The sequence below is a fragment of the Eschscholzia californica genome, unplaced genomic scaffold (genome assembly GCF_041429995.1).
Source record: "Eschscholzia californica isolate CP2 unplaced genomic scaffold, dmEscCali1.0.p SCAF_3, whole genome shotgun sequence".
NCBI lineage: Eukaryota > Viridiplantae > Streptophyta > Magnoliopsida > Ranunculales > Papaveraceae > Eschscholzia > Eschscholzia californica.
The window spans coordinates 37,184,050-37,200,863 of record NW_028238420.1 but is presented as its reverse complement, the minus strand read 5'-3'; the positions used below and the strand labels follow the sequence as shown (position 1 = coordinate 37,200,863).

The window sequence follows — 16,814 nt, the reverse complement described above, 5'->3', positions numbered from 1 at the left end:
GAGGGGCAATGTATGATCAAGCTAATTTTTGGGTTAAAATATAATATTCCCTCGAGAATGTGCAGAAAAACATGGATTCCCTAAAGAATTTATTCCCCGGAAATTATTCGTTATGCTCCAAAGCCGCGGCCTTTTTTATTTATACGAGTGTTGATTTTGTTGGAATTATTCTACATTGGTAGTGGAAAATACACGGAGTACTGAATTTTTAAGTGTGGGAAAAACTTTACCCTCACTGCTAGCTTTTGAAGTAAGAGAGGGAGATAATATGGATGCCTTTGTTCTTTGCTTCTTCAAGATTTTTTTTATGTGATTATTATTTGCATAAAAGTGTTCTCGATTTCTTACTAGAAATGTATGTCTCAATCTTTGGAGTTTAGTCTATAGAGGTTTGATAAGTACAATTTTCTTTTCATGTTAGTTAATTAGTCTGAATAAATCTACCATGTGAGTGTCTATATGAACATCATGGCCGATAGGTGATTTGTCTGAGTCACTTCTTGGGCGACTGTTCCCTAGTAAGACAAGAAGTATTTTGATCATTGCACGTCATAGGTGGGAAAAGATCAAAATGCTCTTTGTATTCGCCATATAGACAAGCTGGTCACCGAAGAAGTACACTAGGCGGGTCGTCAATCATTTTTGTATGTACAAACTCTTGTATTGTCTCTTTGTTAGACTGGGCCTCACCTTTAAAAGAAAAATTAGTGTAAAAGGAAATAATGTTGCAAGTATTGGGGTAGCCAACTAGCTGATAAATCATAGATATGATGCCATTGGGTTACATTTAAGTAAAATAAGCTTCAGAGTAAAGCAAAAGCTTATATCATGCAATAATAATTGCTATCACTTGAGTGTTCACTTACCCAGATTTATTTCTTCACAAATTTACTTTTCTACGTGTGTCTATACACAAATATATATATATGTTTCCTCTAAAAGATCCGGAATACATGTATTACATTTGTCAATTATCTGCAGCGAATCAACAAAAAACAAAATTATACTGAATTTTTGGGCTTATATATGCTGCAATTTATAATTGTATTTTGTCGTCTTTTCTTTTTTAAATGTGAGAATGTTCAAACAACAAAATTTAAATTTTATTGTTTCATATCCCTAAGCATAAATTAATTAAAAATAAATAAACTCTAGATACCAACAACTCCACCATTTATATAATCTTAATGAGAATTAGCAACAACATAAACTATGAGTTAAGAATAAACATTAGATTCATAATTAGTTATATATTTTCATTCATTATAATAAAAAGCTTCTTGATTTTAACCTATCACAAGAAAACATTCTAGGTTTTGAAAACATCCAATATAAATATCTAAGGAAGGTAGTTATTACATGTGACAACCCCTTAATTTGTCAACTATATATGCACCCAAAAGCAACAGTAAAAATGACAGTAGTGTCCCAATAGAAAGTGATGTCTCACCTTTTAACTTTCTATCTTTTTAGTGAAGATGGCAAACAAGAATTTAACAAAGAAAAAACAAAAACAAGAACATCAAAAGTTATATATGTATAGAACTATAGATAGACTGTCTAATATGTACATATTTCATATCCCACAAAGACCCTTGCGAGGCTTGGATCAAATAATTCGCGTTAGATTTTTTGTAGTTCAGAGCTCTAAGTTTTTTGGTAAAATCATAAATAGTCCTGATAGAATGTCCAGTAAACCTCGCTAAATTCCGATCTGGTGACGTGATCAGCCAAGATTCAGAGAGAGAAAATTAACCGAATTTTGACCGACTGATGTAACCCGACAAGATTCATCTGCGAGACTCGCTGGACATAAGGTCATTTTGCAATCAAAAAATTTCATGGTATGTCTTTTGTGAGATCTATACATGTACACCTTTTCCACTAAAAACATCATGTAAGCAACTTGATGCAATGAACTAAATTTCTACCTACACTCGTGACTCTCACCCCACTTCACATGAAACATCTTAGCTATCTTCACATGCACACAACATACAACAAAACAAAAACAGAACCCACTTTCTATTCCATATAAATCTAGAGAAAGCACACACACACACTCTCTCTCTCTCTCCTCTAAAACCCTTTACTTTCTCTCTCTCTCTTCTCTGCAACACCTTTTCTTCATTCCCTTATCTTTAATGGCTCTTCTTAGTGTTTATAAAGTTCTTGCATTTCTTAGTTTTTTTATGATTTTATTTGAAGCACAAATAGCTTCATCAACTCAAGTTGTAAATTTAAACCACCATCATAAATCCACCAAGAACAGAACACCCAATATAGGAAACAACCAGAAGAGAAAACCAGCTAAAGGAGGAACCTATAAGAAGAAACCAAGCGTTGGAACCAATCAAACTACATGTGATTATTTCTTAGGGAGTTGGGTTGAAGATGATACTTACCCAATTTATCAATCTTCAAATTGCCCAATTATTGATCCTGAATTCAATTGCCAATTCTATGGAAGACCTGATTCCAATTACCTCAGATATAGGTGGAAACCCACAAATTGTGAGCTCCCAAGGTAATACATTTGCATTGTTTCTATTAAAGTTTCAATCTTGAAGTTCTTCTTTAACTATAGAGTTAATTAATCCTTAATCTACTCTAATCACAGGTTTAATGGCCTTGATTTTCTAACAAAAATGAGAGGTAAAAGTGTGATGTTTATAGGCGATTCGCTCGGGCTCAACCAGTGGCAGTCATTGATTTGTATGATTTCCGCTTCGGTACCCAAATCACCCACCCAAACAATCAAACACGATCCTTTGTCATCGTTTAAGTTTACGGTAAGCATAATTAAAAATAAAAAAGTATGCTAATGACTTTACTTAATTTAATGTTTTTATATAAGTTTCTTTTTTTTGTGTTATAGGAATTTGGTGTTACTATATCATTTTACCGAACTCCATATCTAGTTGATATCGATTCTGAACAAGGTAAGCGAATTTTAAAACTAGACGATATTTCGAAAAGCGGTGATGTATGGAAAAGTGCAGATGTTTTATCGTTTAATTCGGGCCATTGGTGGACTCATAAAGGACAACTTCAAGGGTATGCACATTTAATGCATAAAAAACTTAATTAATTAAATTTAGTTTTAGTGGAAGAAATTAGTGATACTTTAATTCAAAAAAAATTAATTTGAATTGGAGAATTATTTGTAGGTGGGACTTAATGGAATCAGGAGGATCAATTTATGAAGATATGGATCGTTTGGTTGCCTTTGAAAGAGGGATGAAAACATGGGCTAAATGGGTTGATACAAATATTGATGTCTCAAAAACTAGGGTTTTCTTCCAAGGAGTTTCTCCTACACATTACAAGTAATTTGATCTTCCACTTCTTTTTTAATTCATTTTTTATAATTTTTGTTTTCACATTGAGTATAATCTAGCTTCATAGTTAAATGACATGAATATGAAATGCTAATAACTAAAAATCTTAATCAGACTGAGGTCCTCGCGCGATAAGTCGAACAATCATCCTTCTCAAGTCAATAAGTAAATAAATAAATCCTTAACTAAAATAATTCCATACATAAAAAGAAAATGTGGGGAAGGTCTAATATTGACAAAAATAAGTAAAGTTTTCATCATGTCTTTAAACAAAAAAAATGTTTTCATCATGTAACTTGTAGTATTTGCTAGGGTAAAAATTAGAACCATAAAACTCAATCTTGTCGGTGGAGAGACAATTTGAAGTGGTGGGGTTTATAAGCCGCCAAGGTAAATGTAGAAAGTACTTTTCCTACGTGGTTTGATGTTCTTCACTTATTTTCTTTCTATTCCTTCTCCAATTTCTTTCTTTCTTTGTTTTTAAGAGAGATATGGGGATATAATTTATATAGCCTGCAAGTTGTACCACTGATGGGTCTACTATACGAACAAACCGTTTATAACAATGTTTATATTTTCTTTATTGAATGTTGGTCATTTAAATGTCTTTTTCTTGACATACTGTCAGTGTTAGAGTCGATAGGTCATTATTTTGTCGCAATTTTGACTGGTCCGGACAAAAATTACATTACATTCAATATGTTTCTATTGATCCTTTTCAAGTAGTTCAAGCAGTTGTACTGTCTATGCGGTTGAGTGGACACAAATGATGTTAAAATACATTCATTAAATGGTCTAAGTAGTTCTAACTCCTCGGGCAGATCCATCTAGTGAAATGGTAAAGGGTAGAACATATTTAAGAGTTGTGATACTATGTCCGACTCATTTTCTGTTGAATTTCTACCGGGTGACCTGGCCGGATATAAAGTCATTTTTGAACATTTAAAGTCTCTAATTTGTTTTACTGTTGTTACGTCGAATCTTTTGATTATATGTTAATCAAATGTAACTAATATCACTCAAAGTTTAGAATTGTTAAGAACATACTATAATTTTGTAAAAAAAAACTAAAATTACAAATCTTTTTAATAATATCTTGTTGTATAACTGTTGTAATTTTTTTTTTTTACAGTCCAAGGGAGTGGAATTCTGTAACCGATAAAAAGAATTGTTTTGGTGAAACAACACCTATGATTGGTGGGACATATCCGGGGCCCTATCCGGATCAAATGAATGTCATTCAATCTGTTCTCAGTGGAATGAAAACTTCTACTTTTCTCCTTGACATCACCACTCTCTCCGAGCTCCGAAAAGACGGGCACCCCTCCATATACAGCGGAAATCTAAACCCGGGACAGAGAGCAAATCCTGACCATTCATCTGACTGTAGTCACTGGTGCTTACCTGGACTCCCAGATACTTGGAACCAGCTCTTCTATTCTGCTTTAATCATTTAATAAAAGTCATTTTTTTTAAGATCTTTTATGCTCTTTGGCAGATTGTATTTTAGGGAGTGTTTATTGTATCTGACACATTTGTATTGAGTAATGCTCTTATTTATCGATTCCGTATATACATACAGTAGGCGAAAGTGCTTAATATTATTCGAACGGGAGCGATGTTATCTAATCTAAACATAGAAAAGAACAAGTTTGTGTTTGTTAATTACAATTTTTACTAGTCATCGTTTTGACATTTATCGCTTATCGTTAGTGCATTTGATATAACATTTTTCTTAATATCAGTTGTTTGATATTTGATTTATGCATTCAGAATGTCCACTAGCCTAGTTCTTTATGGCGTATGATTGTGTAGTGTGGCCTATGCTAAACCACCCCAGACTTTTTCATGTAGGTAATCTAGATGGGAAATTAATGTAACGGCCTACTCCATATGTAAGACAAGGTATTGTCTTATAACCTTGGTTTTGAAGATTTTTTTTTTTTTTTTTTGTTGCAAGACCTAGGTTTTGAAGATGATGTTCTTAAGTGGAATTGAGTACCTAATATATGATGAAACTTCAATATCTCAAAAGACCAAATAGGCAACCTAGCCTACTTGTAATTCCATTTAAAACCACAGTGATTCAAATTGTATAGTAATAGAAACCAAATTAATGAATCCGTTTGACCATTATAAAACACAGGAATCAAAATTATATTTTAAGAAATATTTAACTCTTATAGAAGATTTAAGATATATTTATTATATAGATTTATGGAAAAGCTCGGCCACATTTGTTTGCAAAGTTTGAGAAAAGTTCACCAAAGGGGTGGTGGCGCAGTTGGCTAGCGCGTAGGTCTCATAGCTATAGAGTGATCCTGAGGTCGAGAGTTCGAGCCTCTCTCACCTCATTTAATACTTTGCGGGGATAGCTCAGTTGGGAGAGCTTCAGACTGAAGATCTGAAGGTCGCGTGTTCGATCCACGCTCACCGCAATTCACTTCTTTTTTTTTCTTTTCAATAATTTCTACCATGAATATATACATTTGCAGCTTTACCTTCATTTTAGTCCAATTCATATTTCGATAAGATTGAACCACGCCGACTTCTCTATGAATGAGGGTAGCCCGAACAACACCCACTTGTCCATGCCATATTTCGTGTCCGTCACGACGAATACGTTTACATTCTCTATTTTATTGGTATAGACACTTGCAAGTTGCAACTCTCAACCTCTTATAGAGCCCACTCTACTATCTCACTTCCTTTATAGTTGGGCTATCCCATCTGTAGTAGTTATGGTGGGTATGACAAGAGACCCTAAATTTTTTTTAACTTATTCCTTCTACCTTAGTTTCTACACAAGCTTAAGATGCCCAAAAAGCTACTACTAAATACACCCCAACCTCAGACATGCTTCAACTTTACTTCTCCTCTCAAAAGTCCATTAGAATATAGACATAACCACCAACTCTGCCCCCACCTCACCCTTTTGTAACATTTCCATCTTCACTTCTTTGCATTTGTATCTCACAAACTACTCACCCTCTCTTTGTGCCTCAACTAATATTGAGTTCTTCTTTATCGGCGTGATGAAACATTTCAGAGCAAAGCTTCCTCTCTTAATATTGGCCATTTTGTTCTTTATAGTCGTCTTCATCACCTTATTCTACACCGATAATTCAGACATCTTTTCTTCTAGTTCAATTACCAATCTTAACAAGTCTTCTTCTACAACCCAAAAACTCAAAAATGCTCTTAATACTGAGGACAGTGATAAAGGTATCTTACTTTACATACACCCGGCTTATTTTTCGTAGCAAATCTTCACCTAGTTGTTGATGATTATGTTTATTAGTTGTAGTACTTTACTCTTGTATTTCTATGATAGCAGAGGATACCGATACTGTCAACCTAGACGATGAAGAATTTATCGGAAATAACTGCAATTTAGCTAAAGGGAGGTGGGTCTTCAACAATATGTCTAAGCCTTTATACTCAGACACTACTTGTCCTTATCTTGATAAGCAAGTCTCGTGTGTAAAGAATGGCAGAAATGACACCGATTATCGATACTGGGAATGGCAACCAGATGAATGTGTTCTACCCAGGTTGCTTTACAACTTCAGTTCTTTGATAATGTCAAAAATTTAAGAACTAAAAATGTGTAAACAAAAGATTGATTTGATTTGCAGGTTTGATCCTCAAGTTGTTCTTGATAAACTGAGAGGAAAGAGACTCATGTTTGTAGGAGACTCACTACAAAGAAATCAATGGCAATCTTTTGTTTGTCTAGTTGAATCTGTTATACCGGCTAAGCGAAAGTCAATGAGACGTGGTCGATCTCACAGTATTTTCAAAGCTAAGGTAAACAGATAAAGTGTGTGGACTGGTATTCGGCCTGTGTTGGCCGAAAAAACTAGCTTCGAAGGTGAAAGTTTCCTTCAGACTTAAAACAGACCACCTAGTCCCTTGCACAATCTCACCCACACATTGGTTTTAACTTCAATTAATTATCGGCCGAGACTTGTTGTTTGGGCTTTGATACCACACTGTTGGGTGGTCTTAGGCTTCTTTCTCACCTTAAAGGCTAGCTCAAGAGGTGTGGGTTTCCTCCACGCTCATAAACTGACCACCTGCCCTACAACCAATGTGGGATTATTCGAACAGATTATACACTTCTAGCTAGTAGAAAATTGCCAATACAAGCTAACTGATGACTTCAATTGCATTTTGCAGGAATACAATACAACGATTGAGTTCTACTGGGCGCCTTTTCTTATTGAATCGAATTCGGATCTTGATATTATAGCAGACCCAAAAAAGAGGATACTAAAAGTAGACTCTGTATCTAAGCATGCTCAATATTGGATAGGAGTAGATATATTGGTTTTCAATACTTATATTTGGTGGATGAATGGTATAAAGATTAAGTCATTGTAAGTTCTAGCTACCTCTCTAAACCTTGTTGAAACTATGAATCAAATATAAATAGATTTGTATGAAGTTGGTTCTAAGTTCCTTATTTCATGAAATTGAGGCCAGATGGGGTTCCTTTTCGAATGGGGAAGATGGGTTTGAAGAGTTCGACCAAGAAGTTGCTTATAGGATTGGTTTGAAGACATGGGCTAATTGGGTTGATTCTACTATCGACTCGAACAAGACCCGCGTCTTCTTCACAACGATGTCTCCTACACATATGGGGTATGTCACATCCGTAAAACATCGAAAATGAGTAGTAAAATCCCTCTAAAAAGCTTAATCTATTACGAAACTAACATTTTTTTTCATTGCAGAAGCTTAGATAGACATGAAAAGAAGGGATTTCGGTGCCATAATGAGACTAGACCTTTTATGAAGTACTGGGGAAGTGGTTTGAATCGGCGGGTTATGGATATTGTGGGTAGTGTAGTAGGGCGGATGAAAGTGCCTGTGAAATTTATCAACATAACGCGAATGTCAGAGGAACGAATTGATGGGCATACATCGGTTTATACTGAATTCAACGGAAAGGTAGTAACAGAAGATGAAAGAGCAAAGCCAACACATCATTCAGATTGTATACATTGGTGTTTGCCGGGTGTACCTGATACTTGGAATCAACTGTTTTATTCTTACTTGTAAAATGTAATAAACAAAACAAACAAGAACTTTTTTTTCGCATTCTCATTCGAATTTCTAAGCCTACTAACTAATACTCAATTTGTTTGATCCGATAAATTCACGAAATATATTCACTCTTAGGTGGTGTTTAGTTTCTTTGTCATTGTTTGGATTTGACTCATCTCACTTGTCTAAATCTGAATCGTCGGACTCAAATTAGCCCAAATTCAATCCAAAATGGTATCCACACGAGTGAGACAAACAAACAAACAATTTTTAAATTCGACTCAAGTCAATTTAAACCTCGAGCCAAATTTCATATCGGGGACTTAATTCAAATATTCTGGTTCTTTGAGGTTTACCTTTTACCCTAGAACGATATCAATGGCTATGTTATGAAGTCCTGTGACGACTTTACACGACTTCTGTTAGCATTTACTATGACACTTTTGTGACAATTTAAAGCTTTTCGCAACACTTTTAAGATAAATTTTAACTATCTTTGTGGTTACTTTCTGCAACATTTTTGTGTTATTGATCTAATTGAAAACAAGCTCACCTAATAAACAAAATTCTCAGGATAAATACTTTTCATTAGGAGTTCCGAAACTGAAAATTGTAGCACACAAACTAGCTGGTGAGACTACAATTTGTCCTGTTATATATTCCTTAGTATTGTTTTCTCTAGAAATTTTGGTTAGGTACAACTTCATTGAACCTAATTTCATTTTTAAAAGAAACCCTAATCTCAAGTTGATCCAAGTTTGCAAATGTTGGACTCAATTGTCACTAAGCTGTTTTAAAAAATTAGACAGAAATGTAAGAAGTTAAGAAGCATAACTTGAGCTAGTTATTTTCAAATTTCTTTAGGAGAAATCAATGAAATATACAAATTTTCTCATGACAATTTCAGATCCAAATGAACAACCAAGTTACCAACATGACCAATAAAAATACGAAAACGAAAAAAAAGACCACCTATAACAAAAAAAAAAATAGTAACGAAAATTACAAAACCAAAAATAGGCAAAAGAAGATGATACTCAATTTTGCTTTCTCATTAAGAAAAAACTTAAGCAAAAAAAAGAAAAGAGAAATCATATAAAGTGGTGAATGACTGAGTCAGTGAGTGAGTGAACTCAGTCGAGGTTACGTGCGAGAGATAATACGAGTATAAAGGAACTCATTCCACGTGTCCGGTAAGCCTGGTAAACACCAATGAATACAATCAGCAAAATTTACAGGATCAGCTTGTTGTTCAGGAGTCAATAGTTTTCCTTGGCGAAGCGTATGTACAGATGTATGTGCATCTTTTCGGTACTCTGAGAGTGTTGTTATGTTGAGAAAGTATACAGGTACTTTCATAGACCGGGTTATATTCGAAGCTACCATCAAGACCCTTCGATCCGTACCCACTTCTAAATAGGTCGACATATTTAGAACGGGTGTCGTTTCTAAAGCACATTTGATCCCATTCGGGTTGTTCCAGTCTTCACTCCTGTAGAGTAAAAGATATTCCGAGTTAACTCACTTGATTCTGGAATGACTCGATCTTGATTTCGAGTCAAACAATCGTCGAAAAATGGAGTGAAATACAATTTATTCCAAAAGAGTGGGAATCAGAGTGACTCACAAACAAACAAGTGGAGTCCATTAAACCTTACTGGGTCAACCAAATTATAATTATGAACATGATTAGTTATATTTGGTAGTTGAACTTTTAGTGGTTGGTTTTGATAATGATAATGACAAATAAGGCCCACATTTTAGACCTTTAAAGATATAAACTAGAAAAATAAATTAGTCGAAAATTTGAAAAAGAAAAGGCAAAATTAAATTAAATTTTGGAAGGTATTTGAGACTTACTTGATATGAAGAGGAGACATGCTCATGAAGAATACAGATGTACGGTTCGGATCAATATTTTTATCTACCCATTTCGCCCAAGTTTTCAATACTCTCTCATATGCTATCGGTCGATCAATTTCATCATATTCAATGTCTCCTTTGTCGAAAGATCCTCGTCTGTCATATAAGATCAATATCATTATCACTACTAACAACACCTAAAAAATATTTAATGTTTATAATGTATAAGTGTAATGTACTTACAAGACTTTCATGGTAAAAGTATTCATCCACCAAATATAAGTATTGAAGATCAAGTAATCGACATTCTTCCAGTTTTTTGCATGCTTCGAGATTGATTCGGGCATAATGATCCGATCCAAAATGCTATGTTTCTTTGGATCATCCGAATTCGATTCAACTAAAAATGGTGCCCAATAGAACTCTACTGTCGCATTATAATCCTTCATTCATCAAACAGAAAAAAAAGATAAATTAAAAATTAGTATTGTTTTAATTCAAATCGGTCCAACGGATGAGTTAACTCGGACAATCCGATTCATGTAAAAGTGTACCTCAACTCGGAAAACTGAAAGAGACCCATATTTGTTCAAGCTTTTCTTGCCAGGAGGAACAACAGATTGAACAAAACAAATCATTGATTCCCACTGATTCCGATTCAACGAGTCACCAACAAACATTAACCTTTTCCCTCTCAATTTCTCAAGCAACAATCTTGGATTGAATCTAAACAAGGAAATCCACAAAAAAGTTGAGAATTGAATTCGAATTGGGTTTTGATTTGAAATTCTTAATAGGAAATTGAAGAGAATTTGAAATCTTACTTGGGTAAATTACAGCCTCTGGGTTGCCATCTCCAATTCTGATATTGAGAATCTTTTCTACCATTTCTCATACAAGTAACTTGTTCAGTGAGAAATTCACAGTCTTGTTCTTTATAAAGAGGATGACTTGAATTATCAAAAACCCAAGTTCCAGTAAAAAGATCACAATCTTCAGGTGGGATTTCAACTGATTCAATAATTTGATGATTTGATTCATCATCTTCTTCTTCAATTGCAATTTTCCCCTGTTTTTCATCTTCTGGAGTTACCCTCATCTTTAAATTAACAGGTAATTCTTCTTGTTTTTCATGATCTTGATCATCAGAATCAACTTGGGTTACTTCTTCTACTTCATCTTCTTCTTTCTTTATTCTTGAATTCATGTTTGAAATTGTACTGATTTCTTCTTCATTTTTAATGGTAGTTGAGAGTTCTTGAATTTTAGAAGTGGGTCGACTTGAGAAAGGAAATTCAGCAATTGATTTCACATCTTCATTATACATGAATCCAGCAAAGAGAAATATTGAGAAGATGACAACAAAGATTGATAGATTGCTGTTTTTTCTTCCACCACCACCACCACTTGCGTGCTTCATTGTGAGGGTTTCTGACAGAAATGGGGGTGTTTTCCGGCGAGGTAGTTGCATGATAACTTTTAGCTCTAAAGAGATGAGAAAAGAAACAGAGATATAGGAAGAGAGTAATAGAGAGAGAGAGGGTTTTAGAGAGAGAGAGAGGGTTTTAGAGAGAGAAAGAGAGAAGTGGAGTTGGTTTAGTTTGTTCAATTAGATTTGGTGAGATGGGGATTGTCTTTGAATTAAGTTTGGTGTTTGGAGGGAGAAATGTCTTTTTCTGTTTTTTTTTTCTCTCTTAAAATTCATATATAACCAATTCATCCCATTAAGAGTGAGTCCAAAGTTTTCTTGCTTAGTTCAAAATATTTCTTCTTTAGGACCGATTTCAATCCAAAATTGAAATCTAAAAAATGAGAAATAAAGAAATTGAAAGGGTCACTTTGTTTCATTGATTTAGGTCCAACTAATCTAAGTGGTTAAGGATTCTTAAGAACAAAATAAAGTCACGTGTTTACTAGCTATCGTTCTTTCTTATTTCAACGATATTTAGAAAAATAAAGTACTAGGTGAAGTTTTTTTTTCCGTTGAGTAACATAATTTGAAGCATGTGCCGAAATTGTATGACATGCCTGTACAATTTGGACTTCAGTTTTCAAGAAAAATGATCGATGTAATTGTATAATTGTATAAGTGTTTAAGAATTTATCTCCTACGAAGAACATTTTCAATTGCGAATGTCAATCCTTATGTACTTATCATATACACGTTATGTGATGTAATATATATATATATATATATATATATATATATATATATATATATATATTATTGATTGAGTCACATATTTAGAAAACTCATTACCATACCATTTCGGTTTGAGCAAGATAATACATACAAGTTTATGATAAAAAAAATACAATATAATAGTAGTTCAACAAAAGGAAAATGATTTAAGAAATACAAGTAACTTGAAGATAGGGAGAAGTAAAGGCTAAGGAACAATTGGTAGCTAGTACTAGTAGTATATCTTTCTATATTTTGTACTTGTTTGCTTCACTACTTGTGGTGTTAGTTGGATTGAAAATTGAGAGTTTGAGAAAACACTTTTTTTCTACGTTAAGGTAACCCTGGATGTAAAGTTTGTAGGGTTCTTCCTTTATAACATAAGACCCACAATGGGCGATACAAAGCTCAACTTCAACTTACTAACCTTGAAGATGAGATCCCAAGTGCAAACAATTGTAATCATAAGGGCACAATTGATTATGTTTGTTTTGATTTTGTTTTCTTTGTAAGATATTTACCAAATAGTGATAAACAAAGAAGAATATAGAAGAAGAGATAAGAATCATAACGGAGGTTAAAACTTTGTTAGATTAAAGTTAGCCAATTAGGTTATAGTAGCGAACACATAAATAAATAGTAGAAAAAAGATTAAAGAGTCCGGCAAATGACTATATTGTCCAAAACTATTATGTATTAATACTCTTTTTTAGTCATTGTCTCCGTCGATTTGTGTGCAACTCTTTGATCAATTGCCCTTGTGTGCAACTCCTTGATCAATTTCCATGTACAAAGTCCTTACTCTCGCCCACCGTATTCATTAGTTCATTGACTTGTTTCTTTGAATTGTTCCTTTAATTGTGTGAAGTGGTTCTAAATTTTCCTTACTTTAGCTTTGGATGTTTGACGAAAGTAACTTGTACTCGGGGTTTTCGTTAATTTGTTTCCTTTCTAACCAGTATAGATACATAAATTTTGATACTCAATTTGATGTTAGTAACAAGTGAACTCTTGTTAAAAAAACAAAACACTGCAATTTGAACATCTAAAGGTTTAAGGCATTTTCCTCTTTCATAGTAGTCATACTTTAAGAAAGATATCCTACAAGTCTGTAAATCTAATTATGTAGTGTGATACTTTGACCAAAATAAGTTGCATAATTGATGTGAAGTTTATTGAATATAATTTGAATGATGAGTGACTTATTCTCTGGGATTTTGAAAAAAAAAGACTTGGTTGAATATTTTGAACCTATTTGAATTGACAAACCCTTTTGTGTTCATTGAATTACCCTTCTCAGTCATTAACTTTTTGGAACTAGGGTTATCTAAAGATTGCTAGCTTTAATAGCAAGGTTCACTAGTTATTAGTTACTTGCATATTGGAAACAGACCCAAATTACAAACTGCTACTCTATTTTAACTACTAGGTAAACTACTACTAAAAGTGGTTCTACTCTTGTATGCATCAAGAAAACAGATTTATCAGCAGAAACTTGCATAATATTAACCCGGCTTTAACAGTTTCTTCAGCCAGTAGACTCGTCTATGTCGATATCATCATCGTCAGCTGGTTCAGCACCTCTTCCACCAGCTGCAATTCCTCCAGCACTGCTGCCACCGCCACCAGACTGGGTGGAGTGTCCGCCTTCCCTACCAATCTCCTTAAATCCTTCAGTCCCACGCTGTTCCTTCCTTGTCTGCCCTCCACGGCTCCGCCCTAATTCACTCACCAAACTCATCACTTACACACATATTAACAGCCATAGTGTTTCTGTTTTCTAGGAAAATGAGTTCTGCACGGCCTCCACTTACTATCTCGATGATGGCCGGGCCCTATAGTGAGAAATGACGACATTGCCCCTGATGTTTTTTAGTACCGCCCAATTAGGGGTGTACATTTAGTATCCGAACCGCCAAACCAATCCAATTCAAACAGATTTTGACAGTCCCAAACTGATCCAATGGATACTAAAAAGTCAATACCGAAGGGTTTGGTCCGGCCCATGGATTTGTTTGACGGATAACCGAAAAAATCAAACCAAACCATTTATTATTATCTTTTATATATTATATAACTATGTCGAATTAATCACTTACCTACAGGGACGGATCTAGGATTTTCACTTAGGGGGTGCAGATTTATATACCTAAATAATTTTTTTTTGCAGACGTAGTAATTAACACAATACCTATATTCATTAAGTATATTAATGCATCAACGGTTACAAATGCAATTGACCTCCACGAGAGTTCATATTTTGGATGTTCATATAATCGACTCATTGTCAATTTCACTAAAAATTTCTTTTTTAATAAAGACTACTAAACTATCATTGAACCACGAATCACTCATCATGTTTCTTAAGCATGTTATAACTAGTTTCATAGCTAAAAAAAACTCTTTCAACGGAGACAGTTGCAACCGGCAAAGTTAGTGCTAAAGTGATAAACACATAAACTAAATGATATGTTTTATCTCTCGTAGTTTCCACCAATGTTCTAGCAAGAGCTCCAATCTCGTCTAAATTTGAAAGATCATCATTCTGCCTCATATCGTAAATGTAATAAGAAGAATTGAAGTTTGTATAGATTTGTGGTAGATGAATTAAAGTTTATAAGATTTTTATAAGATTTAGGATAGTTAAATAGAATTGTATAAGACTTATGTTAGATGAATTGAAATTTGTAGGAGTTTATGGTAGATTTATTGGAATTTATAGTTTTTAGGGTAATTAAATTGAAATTTAAAAAATTTTAGGATAATTGAAATATTTAAAGTTAAAAATACTTAAGATTGCTTAATAAAGTGGGATTTGGTCCCAATATCTCACGCAGCCATTCACATAAAAGTCAGTGCATCAACCATTGAGTCAAGTTTATGCATGAACCGCTATATATAGGCCTAGACAAATAAATGTAAAAAACCACTAAAAATATGCCTGTAGATGGGTTCGAACTCACACCCTCACAGTCCCTCCAACACTAAAACCCAAATTTTAACCATTAAGCCAAAGACTTGTTTTTGTCATGGTATTACATTCACGTCATTTATATTTTAGACATACTTATATATATATTGAAAAAATATCTACTTCTACTATTTTTTTTTTTCGGGCGGATCCAGGGGGAGCGGCCGCACCCCCTCGCACCCCCATGGATCCGCCCCTGCTTACCTATAGACTTAATGGTTTGTGAGATAATATTAATTTTTAGCACGTTTTAAGTATAATTGTAGCAGGTTTTAAAGTCGAAAACTCAAAATTTTGTACTTCAGTTTGGTTATCCAACCGAACCAAAGTGTTCATGCATAGTTCATCAGTTTGGTTCGGTAGCCGAACAAAACCATGAAGGCATGAACAGATTGATTCGGATTGAGATTTACAATAATCGAACCCTCGAAAAGTCAGTTACGCGACCGATGTTCACCCCTAATCTCGATGACCACCCATATAGTGAGAAATGACGACAGCCATGTAGTGAGAAATGACGACCCGGGTCTTATATGGGCAGTCTTGTGTCATCAAGACGGTAAGGTGTAGGTGGTACGTGTGCGCTTCGTTTGTGGATTTAGATCACATTGACAATTAAGCAAGATGTTCCAGATTTTTTTGTGTGATTTCGTGATGTTTCTTTTTAAAATCATTTGAATTTATTTGGGTCATATAAGTCATCAGATGTTCTCAACGAAAAAAAAAGTCATCAGATGAGTCAATGACAAAAGAAACACCACCCAAGTTAAAAATGACTGACCTGACTTGTTATGATCATACACACAGTCAGCTGGCAGCAATGACTAAACTTAATCTAACCCATTTAAAAATTGGTTTAGATCATTTTAAATATGAATATGGAAAAGAAAAGCACCAATCAAGTATTATTAGGGTTTTAGATTATAAAATAGGGTTTGTTTAATTACCTTGAGCAAGGTTCTCCTGAGCTTGAACAGTGTGACCCCCTGTGCCACCACGGACAACAGTCTCTCCTTGTCTTGCCTTGGCTTCAAGTTCTGGCCTATTCTGTTGCTGTTCTGATGCCATATTTCTTCCTTCCTTTTCTCTCTTAATTTGTTCTTGGAGTGACTGAAAGATAAATGGGGTGATTGGTTTTTATATGAGAAGTGAGACGCGTGTGTAGATGAGGATGGCAAGAGCCAAAGAGTCCTGGTTTAGGCGACACGAGAGAGAGAGTCAATGTGTGATTTATCTAGTTTGTATGCATGGGTGCCAACGAAGTAATGGGATATTATAATATTGAGTTAATTCCTATATGGCCCCCTACTTTGTGACCAGCTTCTTTTATGGCCCCCTTTTTTTTCGTAAATTCAAATATGACCCCCTTTTTCCTGACGCCGTGTAAATGCCGTTTGGTCCAAAT

At 34.4% G+C, this 16,814-nt stretch overlaps 4 protein-coding genes and 2 non-coding genes across 7 annotated transcripts; 4 read left to right on the top strand and 2 right to left on the bottom strand.

The window, feature by feature from the left end:
- Positions 1 to 1,158: 1,158 nt before the first annotated feature.
- LOC147549979 (protein PMR5-like) lies at positions 1,159 to 5,006 on the top strand. Its single transcript, XM_086670337.1, has 5 exons — positions 1,159 to 2,527; positions 2,621 to 2,792; positions 2,879 to 3,057; positions 3,171 to 3,329; positions 4,474 to 5,006. The coding sequence occupies exons 1-5, from the start codon at positions 2,145 to 2,147 to the stop codon at positions 4,796 to 4,798; spliced, it is 1,218 nt and encodes a 405-aa protein (XP_086526463.1). The 5' UTR covers positions 1,159 to 2,144; the 3' UTR covers positions 4,799 to 5,006.
- A 604-nt stretch (positions 5,007 to 5,610) lies between these two features.
- TRNAM-CAU (transfer RNA methionine (anticodon CAU)) lies at positions 5,611 to 5,695 on the top strand. Its single transcript is given in 2 exon segments — positions 5,611 to 5,648; positions 5,660 to 5,695. It is a non-coding gene; the product is annotated as a tRNA-Met (tRNA).
- Positions 5,696 to 5,706: 11 nt separating this feature from the next.
- TRNAF-GAA (transfer RNA phenylalanine (anticodon GAA)) lies at positions 5,707 to 5,779 on the top strand. Its single transcript has one exon. It is a non-coding gene; the product is annotated as a tRNA-Phe (tRNA).
- A 492-nt stretch (positions 5,780 to 6,271) lies between these two features.
- Positions 6,272 to 8,543, top strand: LOC147549976 (protein trichome birefringence-like 3). Of its 2 annotated transcripts, none has more exons than XM_086669395.1 (6): positions 6,272 to 6,566; positions 6,679 to 6,895; positions 6,980 to 7,151; positions 7,524 to 7,723; positions 7,830 to 7,988; positions 8,081 to 8,543. In XM_086669395.1, the coding sequence occupies exons 1-6, from the start codon at positions 6,377 to 6,379 to the stop codon at positions 8,406 to 8,408; spliced, it is 1,266 nt and encodes a 421-aa protein (XP_086525521.1). In that variant the 5' UTR covers positions 6,272 to 6,376; the 3' UTR covers positions 8,409 to 8,543. The 2 variants fall into 2 exon arrangements, with proteins under 2 accessions (XP_086525521.1, XP_086525520.1); XM_086669394.1 differs by having other exon boundaries at positions 6,285 to 6,566; positions 6,676 to 6,895.
- Positions 8,544 to 9,228: 685 nt separating this feature from the next.
- Positions 9,229 to 12,569, bottom strand: LOC147549975 (xylan O-acetyltransferase 1-like). Its single transcript, XM_086669393.1, has 5 exons — positions 11,081 to 12,569; positions 10,811 to 10,982; positions 10,500 to 10,699; positions 10,254 to 10,412; positions 9,229 to 9,885 (listed from the first exon to the last, which is right to left on the bottom strand). Exons 1-5 carry the CDS (start codon positions 11,725 to 11,727, stop codon positions 9,537 to 9,539), a joined length of 1,527 nt encoding a protein of 508 aa, XP_086525519.1. The 5' UTR covers positions 11,728 to 12,569; the 3' UTR covers positions 9,229 to 9,536.
- A 1,177-nt stretch (positions 12,570 to 13,746) lies between these two features.
- On the bottom strand, positions 13,747 to 16,656 carry LOC147549974 (em-like protein). The gene is made up of 2 exons (XM_086669396.1): positions 16,357 to 16,656; positions 13,747 to 14,157 (listed from the first exon to the last, which is right to left on the bottom strand). The coding sequence occupies exons 1-2, from the start codon at positions 16,475 to 16,477 to the stop codon at positions 13,967 to 13,969; spliced, it is 312 nt and encodes a 103-aa protein (XP_086525522.1). The 5' UTR covers positions 16,478 to 16,656; the 3' UTR covers positions 13,747 to 13,966.
- Positions 16,657 to 16,814: the final 158 nt, after the last annotated feature.